General features: G+C 36.2%; 1 protein-coding gene across 1 annotated transcript; it reads left to right on the top strand.

Moving 5' to 3' along the window:
• Positions 1 to 956: 956 nt before the first annotated feature.
• LOC131137261 (myeloid cell surface antigen CD33-like) lies at positions 957 to 17680 on the top strand. The gene is made up of 9 exons (XM_078797915.1): positions 957 to 1029; positions 7363 to 7419; positions 9346 to 9738; positions 9877 to 10173; positions 13502 to 13601; positions 13693 to 13725; positions 13879 to 13920; positions 16300 to 16335; positions 17414 to 17680. The coding sequence occupies exons 2-9, from the start codon at positions 7377 to 7379 to the stop codon at positions 17481 to 17483; spliced, it is 1014 nt and encodes a 337-aa protein (XP_078654041.1). The 5' UTR covers positions 957 to 1029; positions 7363 to 7376; the 3' UTR covers positions 17484 to 17680.
• The last annotated feature ends 1694 nt before the right edge of the window (positions 17681 to 19374 follow it).

The raw sequence follows: 19374 nt of genomic DNA, 5'->3' as shown, positions 1-19374 counted from the left end.
ATTTTGATCATTTTAATGACCACAGTTTGTTATCTTTTTAACACTGCGTGCACACTCTTGGTGTCATTTCCTTCTTGACAAATGGAAGTTTTATTTTGGTCCCTGTGACTTCCTCAATTGTGCTGTGTGGATCTTATTATTCATTAAAAAAAAAAAAACATATCACCACAGGTCAACAATTCTGCCCAAGAAATACACAAATTGATCTTTTAATCAGCTTTTCACTATTTCTATAAAGTTATGACAAACAAAATGTGTGAAACATAAATCTGCATGTGTGTTTTGCATTTTCTTTGACTGGAAGTAGATAATATTTTGACCTATTATTCAGTACAGGGGAACCTAACAACATCTATGTCGAAAATTTACACAAAAATTTGGCTTCGGTGTGCGTACATTTGCCGGTTAGCGTACAATACGGCGTCGTGTTATTCACTGTGTGAGGTCAACTGATAAAACATGAGCTTCTCAGCATGCTGTCAAAATATTACATGCCGACATAAACACACTTCTTACACACCACGCACTTGTGAACTCCCGCAGTCCCTATAAGACACCACTAGATGACAGTATTGCTTTGCAAACAGCTTTCAGTTCTTTGCTGTGTTTTAGTTGTATTTAGTTATTTACAGTGGACCTCTGCATATTCGGTATTAGTAATATTTTTTATTGTCCTCCGAAAACACATCTCATTCGCCATAAGTTGGTAATAATGTTTGATAATACAGATAAAATGCTAAAATGTTTAATTGTTTATGTCTTGATGCTACTTTGACAGTGTTTTGTTTTTTTTCCAGTGTCGTGATTTTGCACTTTATCTCCAGAAGCTTGACTTTAGACTGTGAGGGCTCGTGTTACCATCGTTCATTAGTGGTGAGTACCGATACATTCTACACTTGTAAGACGATTAATAAGTATTTATGACTTAAACCTGCTCTGCCACAGATGTCAGGGCGCTAGCCAGGCTTCTGAAGAACTACAGACGGCTCTGGCGGTCCAGTCCAGTTTCTCATCTACATGCACTCCAAGGTACCGGTAGGTGTGACCCACCTCCTCACGGCCATTGAAAAGTCAGTCAATGAAGAGAGAAGGGGAGGGTTCAGGAGCTGAATGGAATCAAATAATTGTAGTAGTCACTTTTATTGCAAATGTCGATTCAAAATTTGTTAATTAAGTTTACATTTTAAAATGAGAATCCCTTATAAAGCCAGTGAACATTTGAGGCTCCATTTATAATAATAATGATAATGGATTAGTTCTTATAGCACTTTTCGAGGCACCCAAAGCACTTCACAATGAAGTGAACCCATTAGTCCTGTGATTCCCAAAGTGTGGGCCGCGCCCCTCTGATGGGCTGTGGTGGTACTGCAGGTGGGGCATGAGAGGTGGTTAAAAATATGATTCATTTTTGCAAATAATATTTTTTTAATTATTTTTTATTGTAAAATATTTATTGCGGGGCTGCACGGCGGTAGAGTGGTTAGCGCGCAGACCTCACAGCTAGGAGACCCGAGTTCAATCCCACCCTCGGCCATCTTTCAGTGGAGTTTGCATGTTCTCCCCGTGCATGCGTGGGTTTTCTCCGGGTACTCCGGTTTCCTCCCACATTCCAAAAACATGCTAGGTTAATTAGCGACTCCAAATTGTCCATAGGTATGAATGTGAGTGTGAATGGTTGTTTGTCTATATGTGCCCTGTGATTGGCTGGCCACCAGTCTATTTATCATATGGTGATACAAACACGAGTGATATTGTCACTCATATGTGGCCTTACGGAACAATACATAGATAAATAATGACAAACATCGTAATTTGCTCAAGGGAATGTATTTGTCCACATTTCCAGAGTCATACAGTTAGAATTGTACAGTCCAATAACATGACTTCAATGAATATGAAACTGATTTCCTTTTCTCAAATCATACAATGCACAAATATTTCATGAACAAGAAAACCAAAAAGCCCACTCTGCTCTTTCGCTTTCATTTAGCAAAAAAAAAAACACCCCCTCCCTCGTGTTCGTTTGTCACACCTACAGTACACTGTGGTGCTTCCTGTGCTGACAAAAACCTCTCCTGTTGCATCATGGATTGTCATGGTCTCCAACAAAAGCAGGGTTCAGTATTTCACCGCAGTTGGGATAAGAAAGGTCTTCCTCATCCTCCTCCTCCTGCAGAGCGAGGTGAACGTAAGGAATACCGACAGTCCAACTGAGTTTTTTCACAGAGAGACTTTGTTGCTTTGTTTTGGCGCTCCAGAGATCCTCCTCGTATTGCGTCAAGAAATCCTCCAATTTGACGGTGTCTTCTTTCAAGCCTCTCCGAGAGAGTCGCCTCGGACTGGTTGCTAAGTTACCCATCTGAGAATGAAGTATTGAACAAGTATTAATAACAAGAAAACGTTAAAGGCAGACGATATTACCAGAAAGCGTCCTCGCTCACCTCTCTTGACTTTCCAATGCCAGAGTCAGAGAGTGCTTCGCTTCCCGTCTTCCCATTTTTTAAATAAACCTAAAGGCATCATCATCATCAAAGGAGACATTCATTGGCAGATTAATCATGGCAGGAACAATACAAGTTAATCACTGCTGATGAATGGATGTTAATCAAGAAGCCAATCAATCAAAAACATCTTCACTGAGCTTCATTGATACTAATTATTAGAAGATGCAATTTGTCAGGGTTTCATAACAATTTGGTTCCTTCTGAGTGACTTTTGGCTGTGAAAGTAGTTCATGTTTTTGTTAATCTTCTTTAATCTCGTTTTGTACTTCTGTTTTTTTTTTTTTTTTTTCACGGCAGATTGTCTCAACCTGGAACACTTTTTGTAAACTTTCATTGAAGTCAACCCAAGCGAATGTTTTTTTTTCTTCTTCCCCGATGTCATCTATTGAGACATTAATACACATAATTACATGTTTAAAGTGTATTTTAGAGGAATTTATGTTGGTGTTATGGCAGAGAAAATGGCAGAGAAAACCTACAGTTTTTTAACATTATTAAAGCCTGCTAGACACCTTTACATTTGTATTACCCAATATACAGGTAAGGGCCAGAAAATTAGAATATTTTCATAAACTTGATTTATTTCAGTCATTGTGTTCAAAAGGTATAACTTTTACATTATATTTAATCATTGCACACAGACTGATGCATTTCAAATGTTTATTTCTTTAATTTTGATGATTATTCCGTGGGTCAGAAAATTAGAATATTACCTAAGGCCAATACAAAAAAAGGATTTTTAGAAATGTTGGCCAACTGAAAAGTATGAACGTGAAAAATATGAGAATGTACAGTACTCAATACTTGGTTGGAGCTCCTTTTGCCTCAATGACTGCATTAATGCGGCGTGGCATGGAGTCGATCAGTTTCTGGCACTGCTCAGGTGTTATGAGAGCCCAGGTTGCTTTGATAGTGGCCTTCGGCTCTTCTGCATTTTTGGGTCTGGCATTCTGCATCTTCCTCTTCCATCACTGACGAGGTCCCAGAGTCTGGAGGAAGAGAGGAGAGGCACAGGATCCACGTTGCTTGAAGTCTAGTGTGAAGTTTCCACCATCAGTGATGGTTTGGGGTGCCATGTCATCTGCTGGTGTCGGTCCACTCTGTTTCCTGAGATCCAAGGTCAACGCAGCCGTCTACCAGCAAGTTTTAGAGCACTTCATGCTTCCTGCTGCTGACCTGCTTTATGGAGATGGGGATTTTACGTTCCAACAGGACTTGGCGCCTGCACACAGCGCCAAATCTACCAGTGCCTGGTTTAAGGACCATGATATTTCTGTTCTCAATTGGCCAGCCAACTCGCCTGACCTTAGCCCCATCGAAAATCTGTGGGGTATTGTTAAGAGGAAGATGCAGAATGCCAGACCCAAAAATGCAGAAGAGCTGAAGGCCACTATCAAAGCAACCTGGGCTCTCATAACACCTGAGCAGTGCCAGAAACTGATCGACTCCATGCCACGCCGCATTAATGCAGTCATTGAGGCAAAAGGAGCTCCAACCAAGTATTGAGTACTGTACATTCTCATATTTTTCAGTTGGCCAACATTTCTAAAAATCCTTTTTTTGTATTGGCCTTAGGTAATATTCTAATTTTCTGACCCACGGAATTTCAGATTTTCATTTGTTGCCACCTATAATCATCAAAATTAAAGAAATAAACATTTGAAATGCATCAGTCTGTGTGCAATGATTAAATATAATGTAAAGGTTATACCTTTTGAACACAATGACTGAAATAAATCAAGTTTATGAAAATATTCTAATTTTCTGGCCCTTACCTGTAGTAGACATAAATGTATGGTCATATCACCTCGTACTTTGGTACGTGATAAAAAAAAATAAATGAAATAAAAAAAAAACCCTTAAACTATATTAGGAAAGCAGGAAGTGAACAAATGTAACAGTTACTGATTGTAAAAGTACCAGATGGAGGGGTAGGATTTAATAAGCTTTGCTTCTTCCTACTCCTTTTGGACATGTGGAACTGTGAACTGATTATGGGATGCATTCAATTGTAATCTGATGCATGTTCAAATGAAATAAAACCTTTACCATTACCATAAGCAAAGAAAATAAGACATATTAGATGCCTATTCTGGCGATCACTTCACGTGTTGGGCTCATCTGACAATTACTGACACCTAGTGGTAGAAAAAGAGAATGAAGTAATATTACAAAAATAAAATTGACAAGAAGAAAGTTGAAATAGCTGGAAAATGTAAAAACAAACAGCAGCAGAAATTGAGAAAACAGCTGAAAGTTTACAAGAATAAAGTCATAATGACATTATATAGAAAAATAATTAGAAAATAAAAACATGAGGAAAATAGCAAATGCCAAAGTTGATACTAGTAGGCCTTAATAGATAGAATAGAATAAGAGATTAATACAACTTCTGCAGGTGACAAAAATAATAATTAAAAAAAAAACAAACCCTATATTATGAAAGCAGGAAGTGAACAAATGTAACAGTTACTGATTGTAAAAGTACCAGATGGAGGGGTAGGATTTAATAAGCTTTGCTTCTTCCTACTCCTTTTGGACATGTGGAACTGTGAACTGATTATGGGATGCATTCAATTGTAATCTGATGCATGTTCAAATGAAATAAAAAGGCACCGTAAGTCAACCACAAACATGTCAAATCACCAATTCAACTAAGAATTGACAACATAGGAACAAAAGAGAATTCCAAGGTGACCAGGACGGTGCCATGAGGTGCTATATAGGAGGACAGGGGACAGGCATACAAAATACTAGGCTGGCGCTGGAGCAGGACCAAGTACTACAAACACAAACTAGCAAGATACCATGCAGACAAAGCGGTACGATCCCATATCCTTCCCCCTGTAGCCAGGTGGCTAAATACCACTCTAATACCACTCCAAGTGGCTCCAGGTGCGCCTTGTTGCACCGCCCTCTCAGGAAGTCACAAGATCTAAAAGGAAAGAAAAATGCAACACAATTAAGAAATCCTTACGAAATATTTTACAAAAAAATATCCAAGTGGCCCTTGCATCATTTAATTTCATTTTTCAGGACTTGGCCCTCATTGGATAAAGTTTGGACACCTCTGATTTAGCGTCATGACAATGTGGCCGTAAAAGTAGTCTAAAAAAAGCAAGAACACAAATGTTTGCTGATGCATAAGAATTGAAACCACCCATCATTTGCATCATGACTTCTCCCTTCAGTTCTTATATTTAAACCTATTTAAAGCACTGATGCAGATGGGAGCATGTGTTACCTTCACTGATTGCAATTTCATTGATGAAAGAAAAATTACAATTAATCAGCAAGAGGTAAGTCACTTGACAAAAGATTTATTACAAACTAAAATAATTGTAATAACTAATCTTTGTTTAACCTCACTGAATTCCATTATATTCCATTTTTTTCAGATGTTATTTTATTCATCTCATAATGTTACGTAAAACACAAAACAACAAAAAAAGTTATTTTTTGAAAAATTAGGTTGCGGAAAATACTACAATGTTATAAGAATGACGTCAGACTTACGAGGAACAATTACAAGAACAAAGTTGAAATAGTTTGAAAATCAAAACAACAAAAATATATTTAAAAAAAAAACAGGAGAATAATGTCGAATATTAGGAGAAAAAAGTGAAAAAAATTGAGAATAAAATATAAAAATAAAAAAAGTAAAATAAAGTAAAATTACTAAAAACTAATAAATGTCATTTCAGTAGCACAGAGTTGAAATATTAAAGAAAATGAACTTGTAATGTGACAAAGAAACTAAGCAAAACAATGGAAAATATGTAAGTAAAGCTAAAATATTATAGAAATAAAGTCATAATATTATGAGAAAAAAATGTACAGAGATCATATAAGAAGAAGTTTGAAATATTTGGAAAATGTCCAAAAATCCCGCAGCAAAAATAGGAAAAAAAGCTGAAATATTTAAGTAAATGAACTTTTAATGTGACAAAGAAACAAAGCAAAACAATGGAAAATTGGGTGGGGGGAAAATATGTAAGTAAAGTCAAAATATTATAGAAATAAAGTCATAATATTATGAGAAAAAAATGTACAGAGATCATATAAGAAGAAGTTTGAAATATTTGGAAAATGTCCAAAAATCCCGCAGCAAAAATAGGAAAAAAAGTTGAAATATTTAAGTAAATGAACTTTTAATGTGACAAAGAAACAAAGCAAAACAATGGAAAATTAGGTTGGGGGAAAATATGTAAGTAAAGTCAAAATATTATAGAAATAAAGTCATAATATTATGAGAAAAAAATGTACAGAGATCATATAAGAAGAAGTTTGAAATATTTGGAAAATGTCCAAAAATCCCGCAGCAAAAATAGGAAAAAAAAGTTGAAATATTAAAGAAAATGAAATTTTAATGTGACAAAGAAACAAAGCAAAATAATGGAAAATTAGTTTGGGGGAAAAATATGTAAGTAAAGTCTAAATATTATTGAAATAAAGTCATATTATGAGAAAAAAAATTACAGAGATCATATAAGAAGAAGTTTGAAATATTTGGAAAATGTCCAAAAATCCCGCAGGAAAAAAAGTTGAAATATTAAAGAAAATGAACTTTTAATGTGACAAAGAAACAAAGCAAAATAATGGAAAATTAGGTTGGGGGAAAAATATGTAAGTAAAGTCAAAATATTATGGAAATAAAGTTAAAGTATGATGAGAAGAAAATTTACAGAGATCATATAATAAGAAGGTTGAAATATTTGGAAAATGTCAACAAAAAATACTACACTTTTTCACCTATATCACAACGCTTCATGATGTGGCCCCCGCTGGAAAAGATTCAACCCCCCCCTGGCTTAGATTGCAGGGTGTTTTTACAGTGTGTGTTTAATTGTTCTTGCAGCTGGATACAGAAGGATGGGCAATGAAGGAAGGATGCTGATGTTTCTGCTGTTAGCAGGTAAGCTAGCCTTCCATTGCTTGTAGTATACTAATACTAACCTCTTGAGCCCGATACACCGGGAGCAACAAGGATCTGGCTATACTTCATGTTCATAATTAGAGCTGCCAATTGATTAAAATATTTAATCGCATTTTGTCCTTACATAACTCAGAATTAATCACAGATAGTAGTAAGTGTTTATCAATATGAAGTCTAAGTCTCTTTGTGGTAAACAATGTCATACACAACTACAATGATAACTACATCAAATTTATTTTGGGTCATTATTTTATTCGGAACATTTTACTATAAGGTAGTTAATGAGGAATGAACCTACTCAACCCTAACCACTATTCATTAGTTATTCAGTAACTACTCTGAATGTATGTGCCTTCGTTCCTCAGTAACTATTACTCATTACTTTTCCATTAATTCATCAGTAACTACTCTAAATGTACGTGCAAATTGCAAATTTCCCCACTAATGGACGAACAAAGGCATATTTTATCTTATCTTATGTGCCTTAATTCTCCGGTAACTACTCTACTAATTAGTTCTGCATTGGCTCCGCCGTAACTACTCTAAATGCACCTGAGTTCCTCAGTAACTAGTCTACTTATTGGTTCTTTATTAGTTTCTCAGTAACTACATATATGTGCCTTAGTTCCTCAGTAACTACTCTACTCAGTTTTTCATTAGTTCCTCAGTAACCACTCTGAACGCATGTGCCTTAGTTCCTCGGTAAGTAAGTACTCTGCACATTAGTTCCTCAGTAACTACTGTAAATATCTGTGCCTTAGTACCTCGGTAACTACTCTACATGTATGTGCCTTTGTTCCTCAGTAAGTATTCTGCTCATTCGTTTTCCATTATTTCCCCAGTAACTACTCTAAATGTATGTGCCTTAGTTCATCGGTCACTACTCAACTCGGTTTTTCATTAGTTCTTCTGTAACTACTCTAAACGTATGTGCCTTAGTGCCTCGGGAAGTAAGTACTCTACACCTTAGTTCCTCGGTAACTACTCTAAATATATGTACCTTAGTTCCTCAGTAACTACTCTACAAGTGTGTGCCTTAGTTAATCAGTCACTACTCTACTCAGTTTTTCATTAGTTCCTCTGTAACTACTCTAAACGTGCCTTAAAATGTGCCTTAGTTCCTAGGGAAGTACTATGTACTCTACACCTTAGTTCCTCATTGTAACTACTCTAAATGTATGTGCCTTTGTTCCTCAGCTATCCTGCTCATTAGTTTTCCATGAGTTCCTCAGTAACTACTCTGAATGGATGTGCCTACTACTCTACTCATTAGTTCCTCATTGGCTCCTGAGTTACTGCTTTATGGGCCTTAGTTCCTCAGTAACGACTCTACTCATTAGTTCATCAATAACTACTCTAAATGTATGGGCCTTATTTCCTCTGTAACTACTCTACTCATTAGTTCCTCAATAACTACTCTAATTGTACGGGCCTTATTTCCTCCGTAACTACTCTAAATGTATGGGCCTTATTTCCTTCGTAACTACTCTACTCATTATTTCCTCAATAACTACTCTAAATGTGTGCACCTTAGTTCCTCAGTAACTTTTCTACTAAAACCTACTAGACGTGAAGATATAAAAGTGCCAAAATAATCATTTATGAGTCAAGAGTACATATGAGTCTTGACTTTCTGTTTTCTGCTCATATCTTTGTTTCAGAAAAAAAAATAAAATAAAATAAAATGCTGCTTTTGATGTCAGCCTATTGTTTGGTGTTATAATGAAAGGACTTCAACCAGAAAAAAAATATGCTTTCCCTAGGATAGATAACCTTCTTGTGACGTCTTCCATGCAAATTTCTGAAATCTGGAATCTGGTTTCTGGGGTCGGGCTCAAGAGGTTAAATCCTATCAATGAGACTTTTTCAAAATGCATTCCTCCATCTTGAACTGTCCTCTTACAGCGACTGATACTGCTTTTAGCGGCAAATGGACGGCCACTGTTGTGAGGAACATTGACGCCCTGGTATCTTCCTGTGTGGTTCTACCATGTTCATTCAGCCATCCTAAAGAACAGCTCCCCACCTCTAGACTCAGGGGGATATGGCATCGCTTAAGTCAACAAGACCAACGCTTCTTCCACCTTGACAGGACCAAGATATTAGAAGGCTTTCAGGATCGTACTCAGTTGTTGGGACAATTGGGTCAGGGGAACTGCAGCTTGGAAATCACTCAAGTCAAAGACTCGGACAACGGTCCTTTCTGTTTCCGCCTTGAACTAGCACGGACAGAAGACGACAAGGACACCCCCGACAAATTCTCCTTTAAGGAGGATTGTGTGACCTTGAATATGCTATGTAAGTCACTAAAGATGTCACACATCTAGACCAGTTCTGTTGTAATGGTCGCGGGTTAGTCCATTACAGAATAGCATATAATAACACGAGCTAATATGATAATAATAATTAATCTCATCTGTTTGAATGACTTTACAGCCGAACCTCCAAAACCCACATTGACTCACAGAACCACGGCCATCCAAGGTCATCCCTACATCGTCAGCTGTTCAGTGAGCCATACGTGCCCCACCCATGTACCCACGGTAACGTGGAGCATGGGCACATCTCGTGACGTCATGACCATACACAAAGAAGTTCACGCCGGTTTTTGGGAGGTTCAGTCCATCCTGACTATCATTCCGAAATCCACGGACGACCATGCTGAGGTGACCTGCACTGCCCTGTTTTACGGACAGAAGACATCATCAAATATGTTCACTCTTTTTGTAAAACGTGAGTCAAAGTTAAATTATTCCGTTCTGTTGGCAAGATATTGTTCAATCTGTTAGCAGCAACAACTGCAATCAAGTGTTTGTGATAACTTGCAATGAGTCTCTTACAGCATTGTAAGAATCGCAGAATTGTTGTCATTCAGACACATTGGAGGCTCAGGTCATACCACAGCATCTCAACTGCAATCAAGTGTTTGTGATAACTTGCAATGAGTTTCTTACAGCATTGTAAGAATTGCAAAATTGTTGTCATTCAGACACATTGGAGGCTTTTCCAGCATGAAGCGTCTTTTTAAGGTCATACCACAGCGTCTCAACTGCAATCAAGTGTTTGTGATAACTTGCAATGAGTCTCTTACAGCATTGTAAGAACTGCAGAATTGTTGTCATTCAGACACATTGGAGGCTTTTCCAGCATGGTCATACCACAGCGTCTCAACTGCAATCAAGTATTTGTGATAACTTGCAATGAGTTTCTTACAGCATTGTAACATTGACACATTGGAGGCTTTTCCAGCATGAAGCGCCTTTTTAAGGTCATACCACAGCGTCTCAACTGCAATCAAGTGTTTGTGATAACTTGCAATGAGTTTCTTACAGCATTGTAACATTGACACATTGGAGGCTTTTCCAGCATGAAGCGCCTTTTTAAGGTCATACCACAGCGTCTCAACTGCAATCAAGTATTTGTGATAACTTGCAATGAGTTTCTTACAGCATTGTAACATTGACACATTGGAGGCTTTTCCAGCATGAAGCGCCTTTTTAAGGTCATACCACAGCGTCTCAACTGCAATCAAGTATTTGTGATAACTTGCAATGAGTTTCTTACAGCATTGTAACATTGACACATTGGAGGCTTTTCCAGCATGAAGCGTCTTTTTAAGGTCATACCACAGCATCTCAACTGCAATCAAGTGTTTGTGATAACTTGCAATGAGTTTCTTACAGCATTGTAAGAATTGCAAAATTGTTGTCATTCAGACACATTGGAGGCTTTTCCAGCATGAAGCGTCTTTTTAAGGTCATACCACAGCGTCTCAACTGCAATCAAGTGTTTGTGATAACTTGCAATGAGTCTCTTACAGCATTGTAAGAACTGCAGAATTGTTGTCATTCAGACACATTGGAGGCTTTTCCAGCATGGTCATACCACAGCGTCTCAACTGCAATCAAGTATTTGTGATAACTTGCAATGAGTTTCTTACAGCATTGTAACATTGACACATTGGAGGCTTTTCCAGCATGAAGCGCCTTTTTAAGGTCATACCACAGCGTCTCAACTGCAATCAAGTATTTGTGATAACTTGCAATGAGTTTCTTACAGCATTGTAACATTGACACATTGGAGGCTTTTCCAGCATGAAGCGTCTTTTTAAGGTCATACCACAGCATCTCAACTGCAATCAAGTGTTTGTGATAACTTGCAATGAGTTTCTTACAGCATTGTAACATTGACACATTGGAGGCTTTTCCAGCATGAAGCGTCTTTTTAAGGTCATACCACAGCATCTCAACTGCAATCAAGTGTTTGTGATAACTTGCAATGAGTCTCTTACAGCATTGTAAGAATTGCAGAATTGTTGTCATTCAGACACATTGGAGACTTTTCCAGCATGAAGCGCCTTTTTAAGGTCATACCACAGCGTCTCAACTGCAATCAAGTGTTTGTGATAACTTGCAATGAGTTTCTTACAGCATTGTAACATTGACACATTGGAGGCTTTTCCAGCATGAAGCGTCTTTTTAAGGTCATACCACAGCATCTCAACTGCAATCAAGTGTTTGTGATAACTTGCAATGAGTCTCTTACAGCATTGTAAGAATTGCAGAATTGTTGTCATTCAGACACATTGGAGACTTTTCCAGCATGAAGCGTCTTTTTAAGGTCATACCACAGCATCTCAACTGCAATCAAGCGTTTGTGATAACTTGCAATGAGTCTCTTACAGCATTGTAAGAATTGCAGAATTGTCATTCAGACACATTGGAGGCTAAGATCATACCACAGCATCTCCACTGCAATCAAGTGTTTGTGATAACTTGCAATGAGTCTCTTACAGCATTGTAAGAATTGCAGAATTGTCATTCAGACACATTGGAGGCTAAGGTCATACCACAGCATCTCAACTGCAATCAAGTGTTTGCGATAACTTGCAATGAGTCTCTTACAGCATTGTAAGAATTGCGGAATTGTTGTCATTCAGGCACATTGGAGGCTTTTCCAGCATGAAGCGTCTTTTTAAGGTCATACCACAGCATCTCAACTGCAATCAAGTGTTTGTGATAACTTGCAATGAGTCTCTTACAGCATTGTAAGAACCGCAGAATTGTTGTAATTCAGAGACATTGGAGGCTAAGGTCATACCACAGCATCTCAACTGCAATCAAGTGTTTGTGATAACTTGCAATGAGTCTCTTACAGCATTGTAAGAATTGCAGAATTGTTGTCATTCAAACAAATTGGAGGATTTTTCTTAAAGTCATACAACAGCATCTCAATAGGATTAGGGTCAGGACTTGGACTTTTTTTTTTCAGCCATTCAGAGATGGACTTGCTGGTGTGTTTAGGATCATTGTCCTGCTGAAGAACACTAGATGGTTTCTAGCCTGAGGTCACCAACAGACCTTTCTCCTTCAGGATTTTTTGCTGGACAGCAGAATTCATGGTTCCATTTATCTTACATGAAGTCTTCCAGGTCCTGAAGCAAGACCATCACACTACCACCACCATATTTTACTGTTGGTGTGATGTTCTTTTTCTGAAAAGAACTTTTGTCTTGTGAGACAGAGGCAGAGTATTTTCCCGAAGGTCTTGGGTATCATCAAGATGTTTTCTGGCAAAGTTGAGACCAGCCTTCTTTTTGTTCAGCAGTGGTTTTCATCTTAGAACTCCATCTTGGAATTCTGCCATGCAGGCCGTTTTAGCCCAATTTCTTTCTTATGGTGGAGTCATGAACACTGATCTTAACCGATGTAAGTGAAGCCTGCAGTTCTTTGGATGTTGTTGTGGGGTCTTTCGTGACCTCTTGGATGATTTGGTTGAACGCCTACTCCCGGGAAGGTTCAGCACTGTTCCATGTTTTGTCCATTTCTGAATAATAACTCTCACTGTGGTTGGCTGGAGGCCCAATTTTTTTTAAAATAGATTTTTAACCTTTTCAATACTGAAAAAAATATGCTTTTCTTTGACGGTTGACGCCTGTTTTTCCTGAATTATTTGCTTCAGGTTGAAATTTGAATATTTTTGTTCCAATTGTGTGTTGATTTTTTTTAATAAAGCATGCAGCTTCTTTCTGAAGAATAAAAGAATAAAAATGAATTTTCAGGCAAAGAAAGCCATCACCACATCATCGTTCCTACAGTAGTGGGGGTTGGGACCACTGTGATCTTTGGAGGCGTCTGCATGCTGATGCTGAAAAAATATAAGTGAGTCATTATGGAAATGATGCAGTCATTATTAGTACAGTAACTGCAGTCTTCAATAAAAAATAACTTTTCTCACTTTGTTCTGTTTAAGGAGGCGCATTGCAGAACTTCAATATCAGGACAGGTGAGTATTGATCAGGTTTCATTGGAAATGCTGACAAAAATGATGATTTTTTTTTTTTGCACGCGGAGCCGACTGTTCACGCGGTCTCGTAGGTGAGATACTTTGCCATGGGAAGGGTTTTTATCTTCTTATTTAAATTCTTCTAATTTTCAGGATTCGGTCTGAGAGTTCGGAGCCACCCCGTGCCAATCAAAGGTAAGACGTACACATCATCAAACAAATTCAAATATTAGTCAATGACAACACAACTGAACACAAAATTTGGTTTTTAAATGAAACTTTTTATTATTAAGGGAGAAAAAAACACTCCAAAACTTGCCTACATTTCACAACTGGTTGGGCCAGCATTAGCAGCAACAACTGCAATCAAGTATTTGTGATAACTTGCAATGAGTCTCTTACAGCATTGTAACATTGACACATTGGAGGCTTTTCTTCTTAAGGTTATACCACAGCATATCAACTGCAATCAAGTGCTTGCGATAACTTGCAATGAGTCTCTTACAGCATTGTAAGAATTGCAGAATTGTTGTCATTCAGACACATTGGAGGCTTTTCCAGCATGAAGCGTCTTTTTAAGGTCATACCACAGCATCTCAACTGCAATCAAGTGCTTGCGATAACTTGCAATGAGTCTCTTACAGCATTGTAAGACTTGCAGAATTGTTGTCATTCAGACACATTGGAGGCTTTTCCAGCATGAAGCGTCTTTTTAAGGTCATACCACAGCATCTCAACTGCAATCAAGTGCTTGCGATAACTTGCAATAAGTCTCTTACAGCATTGTAAGAATTGCAGAATTGTTGTCATTCAGACACATTGGAGGCTTTTCCAGCATGAAGCGTCTTTTTAAGGTCATACCACAGCATCTCAACTGCAATCAAGTGCTTGCGATAACTTGCAATGAGTCTCTTACAGCATTGTAAGACTTGCAGAATTGTTGTCATTCAGACACATTGGAGGCTTTTCCAGCATGAAGCGTCTTTTTAAGGTCATACCACAGCATCTCAACTGCAATCAAGTGCTTGCGATAACTTCCAATGAGTCTCTTACAGCATTGTAAGAATTGCAGAATTGTTGTCATTCAGACACATTGGAGGCTTTTCCAGCATGAAGCGTCTTTTTAAGGTCATACCACAGCGTCTCAACTGCAATCAAGTGTTTGCGATAACTTGCAATGAGTCTTTTACAGCATTGTAAGAATTACAGAATTGTTGTCATTCAGACACATTGGAGGCTTTTCCAGCATGAAGCGTCTTTTTAAGGTCATACCACAGCATCTCAACTGCAATCAAGTGCTTGCGATAACTTGCAATTAGTCTCTTACAGCATTGTAAGAATTGCAGAATTGTTGTCATTCAGACACATTGGAGGCTTTTCCAGCATGAAGCGTCTTTTTAAGGTCATACCACAGCATCTCAACTGCAATCAAGCGTTTGCGATAACTTGCAATGAGTCTCTTACAGCATTGTAAGAATTGCGGAATTGTTGTCATTCAGACACACTGGAGGCTTTTCCAGCATGAAGCATCTTTTTAAGGTCATACCACAGCATCTCAACTGCAATCAAGTGCTTGCGATAACTTGCAATGAGTCTCTTACAGCATTGTAAGAATTGCGGAATTGTTGTCATTCAGACACATTGGAGGCTTTTCCAGCATGAAGCGTCTTTTTAAGGTCATACCACAGCATCTCAACTGCAATCAAGCGTTTGTGATAACTTGCAATGAGTCTCTTACAGCATTGTAAGAATTGCGGAATTGTTGTCATTCAGACACACTGGAGGCTTTTCCAGCATGAAGCATCTTTTTAAGGTCATACCACAGCATCTCAACTGCAATCAAGTGCTTGCGATAACTTGCAATGAGTCTCTTACAGCATTGTAAGAATTACAGAATTGTTGTCATTCAGACACATTGGAGGCTTTTCCAGCATGAAGCGTCTTTTTAAGGTCATACCACAGCATCTCAACTGCAATCAAGTGCTTGCGATAACTTGCAATGAGTCTCTTACAGCATTGTAAGACTTGCGGAATTGTTGTCATTCAGACACATTGGAGGCTTTTCCAGCATGAAGCGTCTTTTTAAGGTCATACCACAGCATCTCAACTGCAATCAAGTGTTTGTGATAACTTGCAATGAGTCTCTTACGGCAACTTTGCAGAATTGTTGTAATTCAGCCATAATGGAGGCTTTTTAAAGTCAGGTCAGGACTTTCACTTTCACTAGGCCGCTTCAAAGACTTCATTTTTTTTTTGGATGATTGTCCAACTGCAGAATTCATGTTCCGTGTGACAATCATGCAAAAACGTGTACAGTATTTATAATTATGCCTCATTTGAATAGTTTCTGTTCTGTTTTTTTATGATAATGCTACGGAAATCTGTTTTCTTTTTTTCATTTATGTCAGTTTGGGAAATAACCTTATGGGTGCAGAACATCAAATCTGAGCTGCAGTTGAACGTTAATTCATTTCTAATACAATTTCATGCGTTCTTAATTATTCATATGTCAATAATGAATAATAATTATTAATAATAATAATAATAATAATTAATAGTTATTATCCATTACAGCAGGCCAAGAGAAGAACACGTTGCTTTGAATCACTTGTAAGTATGAAAACTGAAGAAAATGACTTGACTTTTTATAACTTTGGACTCGACTTTAGTATGAATAAAAATACTATAGCTAAACTATGATGGAATATTAGGGTGACATTGAAAAAAAAAGTATTTTTGAGAATAAATGAAATTAAAAAATGTTTTTTTTTTTACGGAAATTAATGACTTTTTACACAAAAACAAAACAAATTTAAAAGTCATACATTTATGACTTTATTCTCATAAATGTTTGACTTTTCTCGTAAAAGTTGTCAATTTACGAGAAAGGTAAAAAAAAATTACAAATTTGTTTTCTTGTAAATGTTGCACATTTATGAGATATTCTCATAAATTTTGGACTTTTCTCGTAAATGTACAACTTTTACAATACAACAAATTTGTAAAAAATTTTGACTTTTCTCGTAAATTGACAACTTTTTCGAGAAAAGTCAAAAATGTATGAATTTTTGAAAATTTAAGAATAAAGTCATAAATCTATGACTTTATTTATTACAAAACAAATTTGTAAATTTAGAATAAAGTCATAGATATTCCTACTTTATTTTTAAAAATGTATTCTCCATAATGATTGACTTTATTTGAAATTATTGTAAATTTTGTTTCTTTTCTGGTAAATGTATGACTTTATTCTCGTAAATGTACGACTTTTGTCTCATAAACGTATTTCTTTGATTTTATTCTCAAAGTTATTGTACATTTTTATCATAGATTTATGACTTTTTTCTTGTAAATTCTAATAGATTTACACCTTTATTCTCATCAATTGACAACTTCATGCTTGTACATTTATATTTTTAAGTCGTGAATTTACGACTTCAGTGAGAAGACATGAAAAGTTTACAAGAAACGAGTCGTAAATTGATGACTTTTTTCATCAAAATCTTATTCCCCCCCCCCCCCCCCCCCCCAATGCGGCTATAATACACCCTCATACTAAACAGTGCTGATGACTTGTAAGGACTTAAAAATTTCAAGCCTATGACTTGACTTAGACTTGACTTCTTTATTGGAGACTTCAATCAATTTAAGCAATCAGATAGTAAAGTCCCATCAATGTGCTCTGCAGGTCCAGTAGTTCCAAAGCTGGCGCTGGAGCCAGGTTCTGCAAACCTTTTTTACCGTCTCCTCGGAGGTAAAACCCATGAACACGACACCCATGACACAAAAGTGACACAGAAAAAAAAAATATTTTTTTAACTGTTCTTTCCAACTTCCTGTTGTGATGAAACAGCCAGCCAAAATCCTACCATCACAAAGAGGTACTAGTATTTGTAGCAATGTTGTATTGTATTCCTAATTAAAACACACCATTCATTTTGGTGACGCTAATAACTCATAAATTCATCACAGGATAAGTATGGAGTACTCGCATTGTGTCCTATCAAGCTAAAATGATAGAAGTCATGGAAATACTTCTGTTTTTGCAAAACAAAAACCCATGAGTTCAAATAAAAGTTGCTGATGAGAAAGTAAGAAAACAGGAACTGAGAATGAGTTATGATTTTGGTTATTATCAAGAAAACCATGCTGGATATCATCTTGTGAATGTAATTCTTAATGTAAGTCCAAACAAATGTACTTTTAGTGGTGCCAGGCATTCAAATGGATCAAGAATCAAGGATGGTCTAATCGTTATTTTGACTTTCTCATTATGTTGACGGTATCTCAGAATTTTGACTCTCATAGTTGACTTTTTAGCTAATAATTTCAACTCTCCTTATGACTCATAGTTGACTTTTTAGGTCATAATTTCAACTTTTTAGCTCATAATTTTGACTTAGCTCATGAGTTTTATTTCATAATTTTGACTTTTTCATTATGTTGACTGTATCTCATAACTTTGACTCATAATTTTGACTGTATCTCATAATTTTGACTATCTCATAGTTGACTTTTTATCTTATAATTTTTTTATCTCATAAATTTCTCAAAACGTTTTAGCTCATAATTTTGACTTTTTATCTCATACTTTTGACTGTATCTCATAGCTGACTTTATCTCATAATTTTTTATCTCAATTTTCTCAAAACATTTTAGCTCATAATTTTGACTGTATCTCATAGTTGACTTTTTATCTCATCATTTTTTATCTCATAATTTTCTCAAAACTTTTTAGCTCCTAATTTCAACTTTTTAGCTTATAATTTTGACTTTATCTCATGACTTTTATTTCATAATTTTGACTTTTTCATTATCTTGACTGTATCTCATAACTTTGACTCATAATTTTGACTGTATCTCATAGTTGACTTTTTATCTTATAATTTTTTTATCTCATAAATTTCTCAAAACGTTTTAGCTCATAATTTTGACTTTTTATCTCATAATTTTGACTGTATCTCATAGCTGACTTTATCTCATAATTTTTTATCTCAATTTTCTCAAAACATTTTAGCTCATAATTTTGACTGTATCTCATAGTTGACTTTTTATCTCATCATTTTTTATCTCATAATTTTCTCAAAACTTTTTAGCTCATAATTTCAACTTTTTAGCTTATAATTTTGACTTTATCTCATGAGTTTTATTTCATAATTTTGACTTTTTCATTATGTTGACTGTATCTCATAACTTTGACTCATAATTTTGACTGTATCTCATAGTTGACTTTTTATCTTATAATTTTTTTATCTCATAAATTTCTCAAAACGTTTTAGCTCATAATTTTGACTTTTTATCTCGTAATTTTGACTGTATCTCATAGCTGACTTTATCTCATAATTTTTTATCTCAATTTTCTCAAAACATTTTAGCTCATAATTTTGACTGTATCTCATAGTTGACTTTTTATCTCATCATTTTTTATCTCATAATTTTCTCAAAACTTTTTAGCTCATAATTTCAACTTTTTAGCTTATAATTTTGACTTTATCTCATGACTTTTATTTCATAATTTTGACTTTTTCATTATGTTGACTGTATCTCATAACTTTGACTCATAATTTTGACTGTATCTCATAGTTGACTTTTTATCTTATAATTTTTTTTATCTCATAAATTTCTCAAAACGTTTTAGCTCATAATTTT

Source organism: Doryrhamphus excisus, linkage group LG17, assembly GCF_037039965.1.
Source record: "Doryrhamphus excisus strain RoL-2023G ecotype Guam linkage group LG17, RoL_Dexc_Guam_v1.1, whole genome shotgun sequence".
In the NCBI taxonomy this organism is placed as follows: domain Eukaryota; kingdom Metazoa; phylum Chordata; class Actinopteri; order Syngnathiformes; family Syngnathidae; genus Doryrhamphus; species Doryrhamphus excisus.
Note: the sequence above shows the minus strand (reverse complement) of the source record. Positions and strands in the feature narration are given on the sequence as shown.

Bases quoted from the DNA above. Each gene is read 5' to 3' on its own strand.
- LOC131137261 (XM_078797915.1), top strand. From the start codon at position 7,377: ATGGGCAATGAAGGAAGGATGCTGATGTTTCTGCTGTTAGCAG. The intron at 7,420-9,345 runs GTAAGCTAGCCT...GTCCTCTTACAG, and splicing joins GATGTTTCTGCTGTTAGCAG to CGACTGATACTGCTTTTAGC. The intron at 13,602-13,692 runs GTGAGTCATTAT...GTTCTGTTTAAG, and splicing joins CTGATGCTGAAAAAATATAA to GAGGCGCATTGCAGAACTTC.